The sequence below is a fragment of the Equus caballus genome, chromosome 1 (genome assembly GCF_041296265.1).
Source record: "Equus caballus isolate H_3958 breed thoroughbred chromosome 1, TB-T2T, whole genome shotgun sequence".
NCBI lineage: Eukaryota > Metazoa > Chordata > Mammalia > Perissodactyla > Equidae > Equus > Equus caballus.
The window spans coordinates 139,612,054-139,632,231 of NC_091684.1; the positions used below are offsets into that span (position 1 = coordinate 139,612,054).

General features: G+C 44.3%; 1 protein-coding gene across 14 annotated transcripts in view; it reads left to right on the top strand.

The window, feature by feature from the left end:
* The window catches only part of MEGF11 (multiple EGF like domains 11), a 336,757-nt gene extending 321,219 nt beyond the window's left edge, over window positions 1-15,538 (top strand). For 4 of the 14 annotated variants that reach the window (XM_023655032.2, XM_070270273.1, XM_070270268.1 and 1 more), the window contains 5 exons: window positions 1,688-1,754; window positions 2,380-2,481; window positions 5,003-5,059; window positions 11,612-11,818; window positions 12,438-15,538. In XM_023655032.2, the coding sequence (XP_023510800.2) occupies window positions 1,688-1,754; window positions 2,380-2,481; window positions 5,003-5,059; window positions 11,612-11,818; window positions 12,438-12,598 (594 nt within the window). In that variant the 3' untranslated portion in view covers window positions 12,599-15,538. Of the gene's footprint in view, window positions 1-1,687; window positions 1,755-2,379; window positions 2,482-5,002; window positions 5,060-11,611 lie in introns of all 14 variants that reach the window. The other 10 variants (XM_023655041.2, XM_070270321.1, XM_070270301.1 and 7 more) reach the window with 6 other exon arrangements.
* The last annotated feature ends 4,640 nt before the right edge of the window (window positions 15,539-20,178 follow it).

A 20,178-nucleotide genomic window follows, 5' to 3' on the forward strand; every position in this document is an offset into this window, starting at 1 on the left:
AACCCCAGAACCAACACAAGGGACATGGAACCCACACATCATCCATAGCCAGGGTTCTTGTTGATAGTGAGTCCTGTGAGCCTTCCTTCACAGCATAACCCTGGCTAATGGCAAGATGTCCTCTTACAGGCCCTTGGGCAAGGTTGTCTCAGAACACATGTGTAGAGTGCCAGGACCCATACTGGGCAGAGTGAGAGGTTCAGAAATGAAGAACAGCCTCAAGGACCACAAGGTCTGACAAGTTCATGCTGCACACCTCCTGACACCTACCTAAGTATGTGCGCGTGCATGCATGCATGCACACACACACACAATATAGCAGGACCATTAGGGATGTAATATCCATCCTGAGTGAGGAACATGGATAGGAGCAGTTTTCATCCTCCAGGCCTCTGCCCTAGAGCTCTGGTAATCCTTTCTCCATCTGCCCCACGGACAATGTCCACCAGCCCACAGACCATGCCTGCTGCCACAGACCTGGTGGCAGCGTAGCCCGAACCCCCTAACAATAATAACACTATACAGCCCCAAGGGCAACCACTGTTGTTTCATATATATGAAACATAGCCCCCCTGATTGTTCTCTTCAGGGGCTTTCAGCCTCAGATTTCCTATGAAACGGGAGTGCTGCATACAGGATGCCTTGAGGCCCATATGCAAAGTCTGTGCCCATCAGCCCCGTAGACAGCACCCCTGTAGCTTTAGCCACTCTTTCTGTATATCTCCTCAGTTCAGACCCTCATTCCCATCTTCAGCTTTAGGCTTGTCTGAGGAGCTGGAGGCTGAGGGAAAGGATCTTCCCAGTAGGCCCTTGATTAACTAGAACCACATTATCAAGGCTGCAGCAGGTTAGAGGCAAAGGATGACAAGGAGGAGAGGCAAAGGCCCCCTGTGGCCATGTCATTCTTGGTCTCACCCTCTTTCGTTAAGGGTCAGAGTTACTGCAGAGCTGCCCACTTGGTCACCCTCTGGCTCACTTAACCCAAGGACCCCTCAGCCTGGGAGATAGGGCATGTGTAGCAGAGGCAAGCAGCTGTGATGACATGGAAAGGACATGGGTCTGAATGCTGAGACCTGAGTTCTAGACCCAGCTTTGCCACTGAAGGCCCACAGGCAGGACTCAGGTCCCTAGCTGTGAAATGAGGACAACCATCCTTGCCTCTTATGAAGGCTGTGAGAATGCAGGAGGATAGATAGGGACACCCTATCCTGAAGCTTCCCCTTGGTCACACAAAAGTAAGATTCACACTCAGCTCAGGCCAGGTGGCAGAGGTGACAGTGATGTTGCAGACAGCCTCAGCACCTCCCTCCCTACTGGAGATGGCTGTGCAGCTGAGACACAACCAGAACCCCCTCTCCTGGAGCTTAGCCCCACCAGCTGACCTGTTTTCCCTGTCAGGGCCAGCTTGGCTCAGGCCACTTCTTGGCTCTCAGGAGGCTCTGCCCCAGGGGCCTGGGAACCCTACAACTTCAGTCAGACAGCTTAGACAGGGGTATGTTTTGCTCCCACTGGCCTCAGCCACCCCATGGTGGCCTGTCCTGAACACCTAGCTGTCCCTTTCCCTCAACAACCTAGGACCTAAGTGAGTCAGGATCGTCACAGGGGTGGGAGAACAAGGCAGTGAAGGCTGGGCAGGGGCACCTCGGTATTAGGTGGTATTAACTGGCTCTCCTAACTCTCCAAACAGCTCAGTAACAAGTCCCTTGACAGAGACACAGCAGGCTGGACCCCCTACAGCTATGTGAACGTGTTAGGTCAGTAGTGGTTTGAGTCTGGTCCCCTGCCATCATGTCCCACCCTGTTCTCCTTCCACGTTGAGAGGGGCCCTGTCCCAGCTCCAAACAAGAGGGTTAGTAGATGAATCCTGAGCATGGTTTCCCACAGGGAGAAGGGGTCTGGGGAGGAAGCCCAAGTCCCATTTCAGCTCTCATAAGCAAATGAGGCCCAGGACCCCCTTTATTCCTATAGAGACGATAGGGAGAGGATGGCTATGACTCAGGGACCACAAGGGAGACAGCTAGGGGCCGACGTGGGGATTGCAGAAAGAGGCAAAAGATGTACTCACCATCTGGGAATGGGATCCCTGCCTGACCCAGGCCCTACCAAGGTGCCCCTTTCAAGGGTTCCTTCTCTCTGCCCCAATGCCTTGTGGGCACCAGTTCCTATAGGAGTGGGGGTGGGGGTGGGGAATGAGGGGAAGCAGGGCAGGTGGCCTCAGCTCTAGCAAATCCCCCTGGCCCTGCTGGCCCCAAACCCCTTTGGACACTATAGAGAGGCCCTAATTCCTTCAGCCTGTCCCACCCTGACCCTCATGTCCTCCTCCCCTGCCGTACCAGGGCCCTGGGAATAATGGCTCCTCCCTGTCATTCCTCTCACTAGACTCCCATTTCCAGATCAGTGCCCTGGAGGCCAGATACCCGCCCGAGGACTTCTACATTGAACTTAGACACCTCAGCCGCCCCGCTGAGCCACACTCACCAGGTTAGACCCCCAGCCCTACCCTCAATCCCCCAGGTCCCTGAGGCTCTCATACCAATCCAGACCCAGCACCTGCCCTACACCCGATTCCTGCCCCTTGACCACCCTCACTGGCCTCAGAACTGTCCCCATTGAGTCCCCTCCCTCCTGACATGAGTAGTCTACAAGCCCAATCCCTTATCTAAAGAAAGAAACCGGTCTGCATCCCCCATCACCCCTTCTGCTCCCATCATAGTCAGTGGATGTGAACAAACTATGACTGGTATTAGGTGAAGGGGAACAAGATAACTGCACTCTGTGCGGGCCACAGAATACAACCCCAAACGATTGAGAAATGACTTGGGGATGGTGACAGCTTTGGGGTTCTCTGGGCCCTGTGGGTGTGGATGACAGAGAGTTGGCTCTTTGGCCAAAAAGCCCAGTGTCCCCCAGACCCACCAGTGGCAGGCAAGCGCTCTCAGATCATAGGGTAGGGTTGTTGAGCAGGGCTCTGGAGAGGTTGGGGCAAGATGTGTCACCAACATCCTCTGTGCTCATGTATTAGACTCAAACCTGGTGGCTTGGGAAAGATGCAAAAAGGAGACTTGCAAAGTCAGCCCTGCCATGGGAGGATATGAGTAGGAGTTACAGAAGTAGGAGTGAGGAGTGCCCACAGGAGTGAGAGCAATGAATGAACAGAGAATGTGGCCTCCCTACAAAGTGGCCCCTCTAAGGCAGGGCCTTAGCACACTGGACAACCTGGGCCTGAGTTTCTCAAGTTCAAGGGAAATGTAGGTCCCTGGGTCCAGCAGCACTAAGAAAAACAAAGGTTCTGAATTCATCTGCTGGCTGAGCAGGCATGGGCTGCAAAGACCCTAAGCCTGTACCCAAGAGGCTATGCTCTTGGCTATGGGTCCCCTGGGCAGTGTCTAGGACATTCAATAACCTCACCAAATACAACCACACACACATACACTACCACCACCCTGTATCTCGTTCCACATGGGAGCATCTCTGGGCTCAGTCCAGATTTATCCCTACTTTGAGATCTCACTCTTCAACCAGTGTAGCCAGGGCCACCACATGCTGTCCTTTTTTGCTCACACTCAGGCAGGCTGGTGGCCAATGGGAGAGAATACTTGGGGAGATCTGGGCTCTAGTTGCAACTCAACTTCTCACTTGCGTGATCTCAGGCAAGTCACACCCTCTCTTTGGGCCTTGTTTTCTGTTATATAAAATGGGAAAAAGTTAACAGCCCAGGCTCCCTCCCTCAGGAAGGGCAAAGGAAGCCGTTGTCTGGTATAAAGTGCTGAACTGATGCCAGAGATACAGATTGTTGAAGTCATGTTTCTGAAGGGCACAGATACCGATAGGAGAATAGTGAACTTGAGAAAAACTTGGACCTGATTCTGCCCTGTCACTCAGTACTGTGGGGAAGGCAGGCGGACAGGAGTAGACTCCTGCAGATTCAACTTGGGAACTCTATGTGGAGAAGGTACGGGAGGCATCTAAATAGCAATGGGCTGCTCTTCAGTGTCAGAAACTGGGGAGAGTCAAGTGGAGCAAAACTGTATTTTAGTACACACTCCTGCATGCCTTGCCCAGTGTTGTGTCCTCAGTTAAAAGCTGGGGAAAAGAAAGAATGACTTTGACTCTGAGCCAGAGTCATTACTGTCTCAACCTAAAAATGTCAGACAATTTCTTTTCTGGGATCCCCAGCAGCAAAGAGCCTGAGCTTGTTCCCTGAAGCTTTATGTCCTGCCTATGGCTGGGGCTCAGGACTGTGCACTGTGGCAGCCTAGCATAAACTATGACAGCCAAAAGGGAGAACAATTCTTGGGATTGAAAAACACTGGTAATACTTTTCAAAGACAACTCTCAATTATGTGCAAATGGTCCACCCAAAAGAATGGGTAACGGAGAGAGCTGACTGTAGATGGGAATGACTGTACATCTTGTCAAGGTGACTAATCAAGAACCTCAGCCACCTGTCCACTTCCCTCTCTGGGTCCCCTCAGTCAAGCTTCAGATCCAGGAGCAAAGAGGCAGACCCAGAGCTGAGAGGTGAGAAACGGTCTTCAAGCCCATTCCAAAATCCAACAGAACTAGGATTTGGAATGTTACCCATCCTTCCCCCAGGCTAAGAAGTGCTTCGGATTCATTCCTTATCCTATACTTTTGGAGACTGGAACTTCACCTACAGTGACTGCGGATGGCATAAGAACCGACTTTGATCACCTCCTGGAAGGCATTCCCCTCAAACATTCCCCTCAGAGTGAAGGTTAAAGAGGAGGAGTGCTGAATATGCCAGGGGGTGCTGTAGCTCACTGTTAATGCTTATGAGCCTTTTAAGAATTCCTGTGTGGTCAAAATGATTTAGAGTAGATTAAACCCAGAATAATTTTCTAGCACTAAAAGACTATTATCAGGGTAGGGGAGAAAGAAAAAAAAACCAAGCAAAAAAAACCCCAAAGCAACAACACATGCAGTCTAAGTAACCTTACTCACCCGCATATCTGTCTTTCCTTATACTATTTTTATGCAGGTGCTTGTGGAATGGATAGACGTCAAAACACATACATTATGGACAAAGGCTTCAAAGGTAGAGTATCCAATCCTGCCGTCCCATTAGAAAGGGCTTAGCAAGATAAAGAGTGCAGATCTGAAATGGCCAGGAATTCTACCAGAGAGGAACTGCGCATCTCTTCCCCCACCCCCCAAAAAGCTAACAGACCACAGGACCTGGGGCTGCTGCCCAGGAGGAGCAATCATAATAATAATGAATTCATCTTTCAATTTCAGTTGCACCTGCTCAGCAAACACTTGTGGGTTTTTTATAGATGCCAACTAAATGTCTTCAGAAATGTAGAACGTCATTATCCAACCAATTAGTATGAGTTAAATTGATTATAAAATCCGAAATAAAGTCAATCTACCTGCCCCAGAGGCCTATTGTTGTTGCGCTGGCGACGAATGTCACCCTGCACGTGCTGGCTTTCTGGGGCACAAGGACTGAAAATGACACCAGTGTTAACAGTGTACAGCACTCCTCCCTCAACAGATCTCTGCCCCCGAGAGCAGGGAAGCCAGGACTAATCCCTAACATACGGGAAGTGCAAGTCCTCCTCCTTCTAGGAGGACTACAGGTGAAGCCAAAGATGAAAGGCCAGGTCTCGCCCCTGGGCTTAGGCCCTAGGTTTAAATGACAGTCAAACAGGCAGCTTTGGAACTATATCACTTATTAACTGTGACCTCTCCAAGGCCCACCTTCTTGATCGGCAAGGTTGTCCTATTGTCTACCACCTGTCCTGTTATCTAACAAGGTTATCATGAGTATCCAATAAAATCACAGATGGGAAGTGTTTTTGCATATTGTAAAGGGTTGTACTAATGTAACAGGGCTGTCCTTTTGTCTCTGAGGTCTATTTAAGTCTCAGCCAAACTGAAAAAGATACGACAGCAAAGGTCCCAAAGGATATCCTAAATCTAGCAGTGCACCAGAATCACCTGGAAACCTTGCTAAAAATACAGATGTTCACACCCCATCTACTCACGCCTCTGCTGTAGATCTAGAGTTGGGCCCTGGAATCTACATTTGTGATGAGTACCCTGATGCATTTGTGCTGAGTACCTCAGGGTATCCTTATGCAGCTTATCACCAACTAACACTTAGAAACCACTGGTCTAGACTAACCCAGATTTCTCAGATTACTGTTCTGGTCCTTCAGACTTAACCTTAGATAATACCTTTAGTGGGGCAGCAAACAGAAGTAAAGTGAGCTAGAGGTGGGTTGTGGTGGTGAGTATTGTGTTCTGAGCAAGAGAGCAGGAAGGGCAAGTCTCCGCTAGTGTGTGTGAGGATGTACAGTGCCCAAGAAGACGATCTGAGGACAGGAGGTCACCCCGAGGCTCCTGGCCAGCCAAAGGACACTATTCCCTTGGGAGTATCATTCTGGCAATTTTCTGAGTTTTGACTTAAACCATCCAAATAAAGGCAAGCATCATTACAGTAGGTGAGGCTAAAAACAGAAAAGACAGCTCTACTGTTTTGTCACTGTGATTTGGGACCTCAGTTTCTTTCTCAAAGAGGCATGGGGATCGGGCAGAAAGATTTCTAAGGGCCTTTCCAGGTGAGAATGTGCATGACTCAAGTGTGAATAAGCTCAGACAGGCCCAGACAGCTCAGTAAGTGAGCATACAACTTTCCTATGCACTTTGTTGTCCTACAGCTGCCCACTGTGATTAGGGGAGCTACTTTCAGACTTGCAACCATAAATGTAAAACAAACCTAAGGAGAACAATGTCTCTGCCTCAGCGTCATTCATTCCTGTTTTGTGGGATCATATATCTGAGCCTCTGAGTGCGGGGAAGGCCTTAGCAGGCTAGCAGCCAGATTTAGTTTCACCACTCTGGATGTAATCATCCTCTAGAGAGAAAAGAAGACCGTATAGGCAAACATACCGCAGGTGTTGGGAACCAGCACATCAGAACAAGAGAATTCAAAATGAGGAAAACAGAACGTCACAGTTCAGAACTCTACAGAAATACTTATCAAAGACATGGAATAAACCCCACTAACTGACTGAACTCCCAAATAAACATTCAATAAACGAGTTTGTACCAGGAATGAAATTATTTCCTAAAACTACTGGGCCAAACCAAATCAGAACTGCTAAGAGTAAAGAATCGAAGTGTTCTTCGAACTCAATGGGAAAGAGCCCTGGCCTGGGGGTTAAAGGATTTGGGTCCCAGTTCTTGCTATGTGACACCAACTAGGTCATAGTGTTGTTTGCTGCATCTTAGTTTCTTCCCCTACTAGAAGGATGGGGTTGTAGTAGCACCATCTCCAAGGCCCCTTCCAGCTCAGACATTCTAAAAGTCATCAATTCGGCCAATGCTCCCTTTCCCGTTACTTACTGAAGACCTCCATTCACTGTCATCCTGGAGGTTGCATGAGACCAGTCACACTGCTGTGCTAATCTCATTAACTTTTCTCTAAACACTTTTCATCTCCCCTTCCCCTTCTCCCCCTCAGCACAAGGATTCTGCAAAAAAACTGCCTCATGTTCAATTCCTTGTCTGTCAAGCTTTTCAAAGTCCTCTAAAGAAATCCTCCCCACTGCTTTCCATCATCTTTATGATCCTAAAATCCTGGATCCCACTGTTGCTGCCATTTTCCCCACCTGTATGTTCCTTGGTAATCTAACTGCCACATCTCTCCTTGCAGTCAGCTTGGGTTCCAAGGCAGTTAGGACCCCACTGACATCCTGAAAACTTTTTTCAGCTGGTGTGGTTCTCCTTCTGACCCTGAGATCTCCACTCTTCTCCCTATATCCGTGTCTCTCAATCAGAAGGATGCTAACTAGGGCCAGAAAGAGAAAAGGCAGTGTAGGCTAAGATGCAAGAGATGGATGTTTAGTGCCTAGGTTTTCCCCAACAGTGAAATACTGGCCTTAACTAGATGTTAATATGAATCTAAAAGCCTGGGTAAGTTCAGATCTCACTCACAAGGTGGCCTTGGAGAGTCATTTCCCCTCTCTGGATTTGCTGCTTCCTTTATCAAATGAAGATGTTTAGCTCATTTCAGAGGCCCCTTCTGCCTCTAATAGTAAATGACTGTTTGTGATTTTGGGGAGGTAGGAACTAGATGAGAGCAAATGCCAGGGCATTATAGGGCTAAGCCTTTAGTACTGATACTAATTATAGGCCTTGGAGGAGTGACACCTAGAGCTTCGGTAGCCTGCATCGAAGCTTCCCCTTTCTTTGCAAAATGCCCTGAAGTGTAAGGACTGGTGTGGGGGTGGGGCTGCAAAAGGATGAGGAAGTGTCTTAGAGAAGCTAGTTATTCTTCCCCTTACCCCGCCCTCCCTCAGGCCGGGCAGGTAGATGACTCAACTGGAGAAAAGAGGAGCTTCCTTAAGTAGGGTTTTCCAGCACGCCTTGCCCTTCCCCAACCTCCAGTTCCCAGAAATAGAATCCAGATTATTCTATAATTCAACAGTCTCCCCTCACCATCTACACACACACACACACACACACACACACACACACTTCTCCATCCTTTATCTTTACCTCTGGCCCTTTTACGGAAGATAGAGCTTCTCCCGGAGACTAATCCCCTCCCCCTCCCCCAACTTCTCTTTTGTCCATTTAGGTGCATCCCCTGCTGCAGAGCAGCCAATTTATTCCCCAAACCTTGAAAGCAGCCCTGACTTTTCTGGTGGAAATCAGAAGGGGGGCACTCTTGGCTGACTGAGGCTCATTTTAGGCATGGAGCTGGAGCTTCAAGGCTCTCCCACTGCCATAACTGAATCAGTCATGGGACATCCACAGAAAGCTTAGAGCTTGGCCTTTCTCTCAGCAGGGTTTGGCCTCATAGATGAAGGGTTTTCCTTGTTAAGGGTAAGGTGAAGCTGTTGCAGACATAATGTGTATTTAGACACACAGAACAGGAGCACAGGTAACAAGATGTAAGGGGAAAACACCTTGACTGGGAATCAGAGAAGACGGGCGTTGAGTCCTAACTGCTTATAACATTAGGCAAACTTTGAACTTCAGCTTCCTCATTTCTAAAGTAGTAATAATAGTCCTTCCTGCCCAGCCCCCTTCACAGATGTTACAAGTTTCAGATGACCTAACCTGAGTGAAGACTGGCTGAAAGTGCCACACAAAGTGAGCTATTGCTATTCCTCAAGTTTTAGAAAACATGCAGCTGAGGCAGCTGCCAATCAAAGTAAAAGGATGTGTCTGGGTGGGGAGGAGGAGAGAGGTGTGAGGACTTTCCACTCAGGAGACAGCCCTTCTTTAAGCAATACTAGTCGTCAGCTTCCAAACAAGCAGCTCTGAGTCATACTGGCGAGTTCCGAGAACCCAAAGTGGGACCAATGGGCCATGCTAGGGTTCCTGGACCTACCTCCGCTCCCTTGTAATGAGAAACAAAGTACTCGGTAGAGGCATGTATGCGGCTTGGGGCAGGTCATGGTCCAGGACCCACAGCCACCTTTTCCCATGTGAGCCTCACCAGCAGCTGGGCCAACCCAGCATCCCTTTAATCCTTGCTGGGGCTGGCTGGGACTGTTCACTGTCTAGCAATGAATGTTCTCTCCTTCTCTCTAGGCTTCTATGCTAGAAAGAGGCCACAATCTAAGATGGGACCAAGACCAACATCCCCCTCTACTTGTGGGCTACGTTGTGATAGAAAATGCCCTGAGCCTGGTTCTAAAGCTTGCTCTGCTACTGATGAGCAGTGTAACTCTGAGAAAGCCACTTCCCCACTCTAAGCCTCAATTTCCTCCTAAGTGAAAAAGGGCGGCAGGGGTGGGGGGGGACAATAATTTTTGCTCTACCTACACCACAGGGTGTTGTGAACACTTGAAGGAGCTAATGGATCGATGTACTTTTGTACAAGTTTGAGGAAATGTTACCTGCTAAAACAAACATCATAAACCCTACACTGGGGCCAACCCAGTGGCACACTGGTTAAGTGCGCATGTTCCACTTCGGCGGCCCGGGGTTCGCCGGTCTAGATCCTGGGTGCAGATATGGCACCACTTGGCAGGCCATGCTGCGGAAGGCGTCCCGCATATAAAGTAGAGGAAGATTGGCATGGATGAGGGCTCAGGGCCAGTCTTCCTCAGCCAAAAGAGGAGGACTGGCAGCAGTTAGCTCAGGGCTAATCTTCCTCAAAAAAAAAAAAAAAAAAACCCTACACTAACAGAAAAGCAACCCCACCCAACAGTTACCTGTTATGGGAGAAAAGAGTACTTGTGGTGGCACACATCTCAACTACTTCAGCCATGTGGAGTGTTCTGCTCTCAGTGGACCAAGGTACATCTAGTCACCCCTTGAGTTACATCATCGCTTTCACTTTTTTACATTTCCATCAATCTCCCAAGTTGGAGGGAGAAAGAATAGATAGACAAACAGCAGCCAAAAGTAGAATTCATGGTGGTTCTAGTGAAAGATCATCCAAGAATTCTGCCATCTGCTACCACTAATAGAAACTCAGAGGCCACTTAGATCACTTTTGCCTACCTAGCCCAGTGCTTGTTTCCAGAGCCCCTGGCTAGCAAAGCCTCACAGATGGATGACAGGCAGAGCTGCCAGATTACAGAGTCTGCTGCTTTTTGCAGGCAAGTCCTGCCTCATTTGGGAAAATCTACAGGAGGCAGTGATCTTCTCCAAAAGGGGAATGGCACAGAGGTTGAAGGAAGGGCTCCCCTTTCCTCCCATGTCTCCCAGTCACAAAGAGAACTTTCTTCCTCCAGTGGAACTAGTTACCTCGCTTCATATTTGCAAACTAATTTGCATCCTTTTGTACCCTAACATACCCTGAAGTCTTGGGGATGATGCACCTGAAAGGCAATAGGAGAGGAAGAATGCGTTCTCCTAGTATCAGAGAAGGGTCCTGCTAAAACAGGTTTCAGTTAGCATTCATGAGAGCTGGGTAAGTGACTCCAGAGACACACTGCAGACTTGCTAGAAAACAGGAACTTTCCAAAGGCCAGCTTGAGACCAAGGTGCTTTTTACACCTTTACTACACTTCAGTCTGCCTCACCTCTGATCACGAGCTTCTGGAGAGCAGGGATGCCACCAGAGTTTGCTGCCTAAAGGTTACCATACTGCCGACACCTGTGCCAAAACACACAGACACACCTACTTCTTCAGAACCTAAGCTTCTTAGTCATCAAGAAGAATGATATCACAGAAAACACACAGGCCAAGGAGTCACAAGGCACGGATTTAAGGCTTGGCACTGACATTTATGAGCTGTGTGACCTTAGCCAAGTTACTTCATTTCTCTGGGCCTCCATCCTATAAAATGTAACCAACTATCCTTGCAGGATTTTGTAAAAATTAAATAACAGATGTGAAAGCATATTATAAATATCTTGAATTAATCCCTTTCTAATGCTATACCTGACTACTAAAAACAAAAATGTTCCTCTCTCTCCAAAAACATAAGTTTCTTTGGAAAAAGAACTCTGCCTACCAAGGAAAAGACTCTTCAACATATTTAATAAGTAAATCTTAGATTATCATAGGCTTTTACAGTTCCAGGATCCTGAAGACACATGAATTCAAGTGCAGTCTGCTTCTGGTACTTAAATCTTATGTCCTTGCTTGTCCTAAGAAATCTCTCTTGCCTTGCAGATTACATGAAAGAATCCGTGTGCAGTTCTAGCACTTGCTCCTTGAATAGCAGTGAAAACCCTTACGCCACAATTAAGGACCCACCCATCCTCACCTGCAAACTTCCAGAAAGCAGCTATGTAGAAATGAAGTCGCCTGTGCACAGGGGGTCTCCGTACACAGATGTGCCATCCTTGTCGACATCTAATAAAAATATATATGAAGTTGGTAGGTGTCTCAAATAAGTAACTTAGTGAAATCAGGGCAACAGTGCAGCATCTGAAGCCCTCTCCACTCACCCTGTCTTGAAAACACACCCTTCTTTGGTTGCTTTTTAAGGAATCCAAGGTGAACTGTCTTTTCCACAACTGCCCTCCTCTCTCATGCAGGAAATCAAATTCTTGTGCCAACTCTGCTTTAAAAAAACACCAGGACTAGTATGAAGCAGAAGTACTCGGGGTGGGGAGTGGGTACACACACAGACACTTCAACTGACTGTTGATACAAATTCCAGTTTAAAAAAGAAAACAATCAGACAGATATTTGCAAGTTTCTAAATCACCCTCTTCTACCTTCTCCTAGTTTAACCTGTCCCTGGGCTCAATGATAAGATCCCTACCTCGAGGAGATTTTAAATCTCTTGATTTTGACCAGAGCTTGGGATTCTGACAGCACACTCCCTCAGGTTTTCCATCTTTTTAGCAAGCCTCAGTCCTAACCCTCATGTTTACCACAGATTTATAAATCCTTGGCTTCTCTCCCCACCCAGTTAAATAGAACTCTTCCCCACAACAAGGCAACCAAAGCTAATCTGTTCTCTGAACTCATTTTTCACTATATTCCTTAGAACCCACAGTCAGTGTGGTCCAAGAAGGCCGCGGTCATAACTCCAGCTATATCCAGAATCCATACGACCTACCTAAGAACAGCCATATTCCTGGTCATTATGACCTCCTCCCAGTAAGACAGAGCCCTGCCAATGGGCCCTCCCAGGACAAGCAGACTTAGGAGGGATAAGCCTCTCTCTTGCAATGTGCTCTGCTGAATATTCTCTGACTCTGAAAGAAGACAATCCCTTGACTTGAAATAATGGTACAGACTGACTCCAGCTGCGTGTTAGTTGTTATTCACCTGGAACTAAAGAAGAGCTTCCAACGGGACTGGGGTAATTGTAATTGCTCAAAAGGTCTGTTCACAAAGGCAAAGCCTATCACGCACCCACCCCCAACCCCAAATGTCCCGGATTATATGATCTTTTAAAACATTTAAGATACAACTATTGATCAACATCAGCTAAATATATATACTTATATATTTAATTACTTGAATCGATGCTTTAGAAAGCATGCAGAACAGGTTTTCCAACCTTCCTAGGGGGAAAAGAGGACTGGGGAGGGGACAGGATTACTTTAAAGCACCTGGAATGTATATGTACTTTTGATTGCTGTTACCATCAACATCTGTTTGATTACCTAAGATAATTAGTACATAGATTCAAACTGTGCTAATATCAGTCCTAAAGTACTCATACATATATGTCTGGTCCATCAAATTACAACAGTCAAGATTACAGAGTTTAATGTATAGTCTAATGCTGACAAATTCAATTTTTTAAAATAAGACTTTAATAAATACAAATTAACTTTCCCTCTTCTGCCCCTGCTGGTAGGAGGAGAAAAAAAAGTTTCCAAAGCATAACAGCCTCTTTCAGTCTATGACAATAATTTCCAGGGGCCGGCCCCATGGCTGAGTGGTTAGGTTCACGCGCTCCACTTCGGCGGCCCAGGGTTTCACCAGTTCAGATCCTGGGCGTGGACATGGCACCACTCATCAGGCCATGCTGAGGCAGTATCCCACATGCCACAACTAGAAGGACCCACAACTAAAATATACAACTATGTGCTGGGGGATTTGGGGAGAAAAAGCAATTCAAAAAAAAAAAGATTGACAATGCTTGTTAGTTCAGGTGCCAATCTTTAAAAAATAATAATAATAATAATTTCTAGGCCAGCTTTACCAAATCTTGCCCATTAAAAGTTCAAGAATATTGCAAGTCAGCCCTGGCCTTGTCACATTTCCTTAGTCCATCCAACACTTGAGTCATATGTGAAACAGAACTCTGAGATGATGCTTTTAAGCAAGCAGTCACAGACTGATAAGAATTAAGTATCTCTAAAAATGGCTATTTGGTTCCCCAAATTTACTTGGTTGGCATTCCTTGACTTAGAAGAGTACTTTCTTTCAAACATTTCTTCATAAATCTTGAGCTTGCCATAATATGGTACCTAAAAGTCTAGAGGAAGTTAGACAAAAGTGGATATACCAAGTTTAAGTTGCTTAAGTACATTATGCTTTTTGATGGAACTAAGTGAAATGATGAAGAATGGACTGTAATCAGTTGCTATAACATGATGTAAAAACTTTATAGTAAACAGCATATAAGGCTATGAAAATACTTCTACCTTCTACTTTAAAGCCATCACCTACTTAGACAGCCAAAAATGTATTACAATAAGCTAATACTCTAGATCCCAGTATTCAGATGTGTCTATACTTTCCACTACTAATGAACATAAGTAAACACAGGCTCAGATGAGTCAAAATGGAGCCACCCCCAAGCCCTAAAGAGGACCTCATCACAAGAATTAAAGACCAAGTGGGTAAACAGAGGAAACTAATGGCCACCCTATACCGCTCCATTCTCTGGTACAGTCCACCCAATAAAAATACTTCCGAAAAGGTATAGAGAAGAGAAACTAAATGACTGCAAAGCTGGAACAGCTGTTACAACAAGTGTGGGAGTTCTGAAGCCCTTGATACAAATTGGAAGTCTGCCATGGACCCATTAGTTTGGGCAATAACCAGCAAAAGCAAGAAAATAAACAAATGATAAATCTTCCCTCCCCCACTTCACACAAGGCTTAAGCAAATTTTATTGTTAGGGGAAAATATTTGATATGTGAATGCTGCATGTGTGCATGGGAGCAAGTGATCAGCAATAGCAAATTTACTTTCCAAAAAAGCCTTATTAAAATATAAATACTAGAAAATTACCTTGTAGACCCAAGTAAATATTTCTCATACATATGTAGAAAGAAATATAGATAAGAGACTTACCTCAGTATTTCAGGGCAGCAAGCGCTCAAGTATCTTTGTGAAGCAAGAATTGAGAAGCAAGGCAAAGTCAGATCAGCAAGGAGAAACTTCATCTCACTCCTAGGTTTTATCTTCTTCCCTTACCCTGCATGTACAATAACTGTGGCGTGGCAAACTGCAAACAAGCAGCATCACTCAAGTTTCAAATTCCACCTCTTTTTTGCCAGCTATCTTCTGGGAAAAATTCAGCAGGAGGTGGCATGGCGGAATTGCTAAAGCATATTCACATCAAGAGATTTGAGTGTTGCTTGCCCTCTCTGAGCTTTTTACCCCATGTATAAAAGAAGGGAGAAGCAGAGACGGGTAAGGGAGCTCTAACAACCCTTCAGCTCTAGCATTCTATGATGTTTAAAGAAATGTAATACAACTCAAATCAGGCAATACAGAGGAGAAGGGCAAGGCAGAGGGTGTGACTGATCTATAGTAACAGCTGCCTTCACGTATCTAAGAGTTACTGGTGAAAGACACTTCAATCTTACAGAGCAACTGTTAGAGCTTCTGTGTAGCACTGTCACAAATAGGTTCGTGGTCAACCTAAACATGTGTACTCTGCATTTTATTGGCAACTTGGAAAGACCTGTCCAATTATTTTACAGAAACCAAGTTTTCACTCAAAGTGATATGCATACAATTCAAATCAATAAAGAAAACACAATTATTGTACAATATAGCATAAGTGAGACTATGAAATGGCAATACTTTTTTAAAAACAACCCAGATTTGTAATATATTTGTTCACTGTGCAGAGGGATCATACCTTGTACAAAATAAAATAAATTTCTCAAACTAATTTAACAAGAATGCGTACTGTTGTGCTGCAGACTGAAAATGTGTCGTTAATCTACACCTCAGGTTTAAAGGCAGAAATAACCTACATTTTGTGTGGTCACTTTAGAGCCTGAAAAGTGAGAATTATCCCAAGAGATGCTTGAAAATAAAGTGAAAACATTCTATCAAATTTATAACAGAGTCTCCTCCTTTAAAGTAATGAATGGGAGCAACATATTCATGTCCAAAAATTACTGAAAAATCTCATAGACATTAGTATACTCTAATAGAGAATTTCTCTGCTTTCAAAAAGATTTGGACTCAAAGACAACTATTACAGCTTGTGCTCAATTCCAGAGACACAAAGGTACTTCTGTGGAATGGAATAAAGGCAACTCTAAGGGCCACCTCATTTGCATAAGTGCAATGAATAGTTTTCCACTAGGACAAGTTATCACCCAGTACAGTACTCTGGGTCCATCTGTTTTAGGACCCTTTAAAACACAACCTTGTGACCTAAGTGGTAAAGCAGCAACAGGATTAATTTTGTAATAAAATACAGATGTTAAAAATAGCTTACTGTATGTATTCAATGGTATAAGTTTAAAATTTCTCCTTCATACTTTCAAAGGTTTGTATGTAATCTTCATATTTAAGTCAAACTAAACCCTTTCAACTTGTCAGTTCACAAGGCTTATGTGATACTGAAAAGTTACTCCCATTTTAACAAAATATTTAACCAAGAGTAATACATTTTGCTAGTTAGAGATTAAGACTCATTAAGAAAAGATCTTACTAACAGATAATTCTCTAAGATGTCATGGGCTGGAGCTTGACATTTCAGTGAAAGACAAAACACAATCAAGAGTTATAAGGCTAAAAAAGGTATTTACTGAGAATAGTGTAAGATTGTGACTTAGCAGGCTCAGAATACTACCCAATACCATAAATAATAACCAAAGGCTGCAGGTTGTGCACTCAGTACAGAAGATTCAAGAATGATACATTCTATTAGCATTCATCTAACCAGAAGGAAGACAGAAGAGGTCCATTTAATTAGTATGTGGCAAAAGGAGATGGAGAATCTTTCTCAGAAGGGATGAATGGATACATAGGGATTCACTATACTTTTGTATAATAATTATTTATATATTCTAATTTTATATAATTTTTAATGAAAAAAATTTTAACCTGAATGGTAATTCTCAGACTATAGCTCCCCAAGCTAACCTAGAAAGAACTCTAGGATTAGTCCCCTCCCTCTTTTAGATAGTCCTTCCTTATTGTTCTGACATGGGGTTGTAAGGAGGAAGAGATAGTGGAACGTAAATATGAACAAAGCATATTCCCTGCTCTGTGGATTTTACAATATAGCAATAACAAAAGGGCAGGGATACACGGAGGGCCCTGGTGATTGGTGAGGTGCTGATTACACAATTTCTTCCCTGATTGGCAGAGGTGGAAAGACTGAGCAGTGATACAAACCAAACCCATAGAAGGTAGCAGCTCTGGTCTGTAGCTACAGTTGTTAGATTTCCTCCTCATTCCAGCTTCTGCCTCCCAAGCCACTGTGCAGCCCAGGCAGATGGCCCTTCACAGCCATGGGTAAGAGAAAGCACGGGGACCTGAGATCTTACAAAGTACTGTTATTTAGGCATCCACTTAAATGTGAACCAAAACCAGTAAGTGAGAACCCTAACATTCTCCTCCAGAGTTGGTTTAACATCAAAGATAGCCTCCAGAAAAAGGGTTGCTTCCTGGGGCTTCCCAGACTGCCCCATTTCAGGCATGACCTTCTTCTATAATATTCTCAGGCCAGCATGATGAAATGCTTTGGCATAGAGGCTAGAAGTACAATGGTCAGCAACTTCTTAAAGATACCATACCACTTCCCTAGAGAGATTTGAGAAAATGTTATGCTGAGAGACTAGAGGTTGTCAGTAAGGGAATGGGTGCTAAAAGCAGTACACTTCTCATTGGGATGGGGATAACAGGATCTGAGATTTTGTGGTCTGGGGCAAGGTTAAATTCCACTGACTCAAACATAGGAAAGGAATCCTGTTGGCTACTAATTTTCATTACCATCACTAGTACTGGTAACAGAGTTGTTAACAGCCAATATACATGACATTTGTGCCAGAACCTATCAATTCTATGCTTAATAATGTTAAATAATTAAATTCAAACTTTAGACTACTAATAGATTACTACACTAACAGCCAAATAATGCCGTTTATATCACGTGTGTACACACATAAACCTATACACTTGGATTTAATCATTGGTTCTAAGTGGGAGGCTAGCTCTGCGGACTGATCTACTTTCTGGATTGATCTACCCTTCTGGTAGATTCCTATTGGAGATAATTTTAAAAAATTAAACACAAGATGCTTTTAAAAGTTCTCTCTCCCAGACATGAATATATTTGAAAGTATACAGTAAATGCCAGCAGAACTTCTTTAACAGTAAAAGGCAAAAACAAGCAGTTCTCAACTTACAGTTGACATAGCAGCCCATAAGTGCTTCTCCCCTCTTAGCATATATGGTACTTTGATGCATGTTGTTGAAATTGACAGTCATTTTGCAAATATTCTGAAAGCTTTCACCTTATTTAATGGGATTAACATGGAAATAAAGATAACATTTTAATCAAGTTACTATGATAAGACCAAAAACATCTTGCAGGGCCTGGCCCCAAGGCCGAGTGGTTCTGTTTGCACTCTCTGCTTTGTTGGCCCAGGGTTTTGCAGGTTTGGATCCTGGGTGCAGACATGGCACCGCTCATCAAGCTATGCTGAGGCGGCGTCCTGCATAGCTCAACTAGAAGGACCTACAACTAAAATATACAACTACGTACAGGGGGGCTTTGGAGAGAACAAGGAAGAAAAACAAAAAAAGAAGATTGGCAACAGACGTTAGCTCAGGTGCCAAGTTAAAAAAAAAAAAAAAAACTTGCCAGTGTACACCTGATTTTTACTTATCTATTAAATTTGAGTTAGAATGTATAATAATTTGGCTCTAGTATCTGAGAGTTCATTCACAGAATTACTAAATTAGAGCTGGGATAAATCCCAGAAATTATCTAATCCAGTCTCCTCATTAATTGGAAGAAGGTGAGGTTCAGAGACAAAATGACCAGAAGAGCCATGACCAGAATCCAAGTCTCTGTTACTCAGTCCACTGCTCTATTATACCTGCCGCTTTCAACCTTTTAACTCACAGAGCTTAACATACTTTCTAATATACACCTAGTATCAATGTCCTTTCAAATATTCTTTCTCTATCCTCCAATTCAACTTTCAGGGAAATGGATACTTCTGTTAAAATTCTCTCTCAGTCTAATGGTCTCTTTTATGTAAGTTGTACTGACATTAGCATTTTGTACTATTTCATTGTTACCATCAGCCTCCTACAGTTTGGGGAAACACAGTGTTTAAAATGTTAGAGGGGGTGGCCCAGTGGCATAGTGGTTAAGTTTGTGCTCTGCTTGGGCAGCCTAGGGTTCACAGGTTCAGATACCAGGTGCGAACCTACATACCACTCATCAAGCCATGCCGTGGCAGTGTTCCACATACAAAATAGAGGAAGACTGGTGCAGACGTTAGCTCAGGGCCAATCTTCCTCAAACAAAAAGAGGAAGATTGGCAACAGATGTTAGCTTAGGGCCAATCTTCCTCACCAAAAAAACCCCCACAAAAAAACAAAAAGACGTTAGAATGACAACTCCAGTTTATCTGGCATATTGCATAGGTGAGTGGAAAAGGTGACCTGTCAAATCCCAGAGGGCAGTGTAGCATCAGTACTGCCCCAACCAGGAGAACAAAAGTCAGCCCTCTTCTCTTCAGCATTAGTCTGACTGGTATGCTAACCCATTAAATGATATGGTGGAAGAGGGTCCTTTCATCGTCTTTGTTCATTCATTTTTTTTCTCACACAGGGAATGGGCGTCATGCACAGCCCTTATATAAAATTCACATTTTGTTTTGAATTTTTTCAGGCTTATGATGTTTGTGAGACATCAAATAATGAATTTCTATTTTTTTCCTCTGTTGAAAAAAAAGAAAGCTCCATAAACTGAAACTTAACAGGTTGGAATAAGTTCTTAGTTATCTGCCCAGCTTTGAATTATTCTGCTTCTGGTGTTGGCCAAAATTGTCTAAACAGTTTTTTCTCTCATTAAGGTAGATGGAAGAGATTATCATAATAGCTCAAACCATTGAGAGCGTTTCATTTTGTAAATACAAGTCCCTGAAGACAAAAATTAAGATGTTCATTTTCCCAATGATGAAATAAATATGACTAGCTCTGCTAGGCAATCCAAACTCTGAAGTCTAATTTCTCTGCAGAACTCTTCAGAACTTACGAGCCCTCTGACCTAAGTCAGTGGCTAGCACCCCTTCTTAGAATTAGAATTTAGCATACTCAATGCAATGGCTAAAGATAATTTACCCTTACAACGTAACTACTATTAGAGAAATCACAGACAGCGTTTGAGAACAATGACATACAAGTTTAAATCAAGTCAAAATGGCTAACTGACTTTTCAGGAGAATACAATAGTTTAAAAAAAAAACATTCAGAGTTAAAATAATTGAAAAGCAGGGTCAAGCAGAAAAATATTTCTAAACGGCCTTGAGCCCTAAATAACCATAATATTTAAAAAC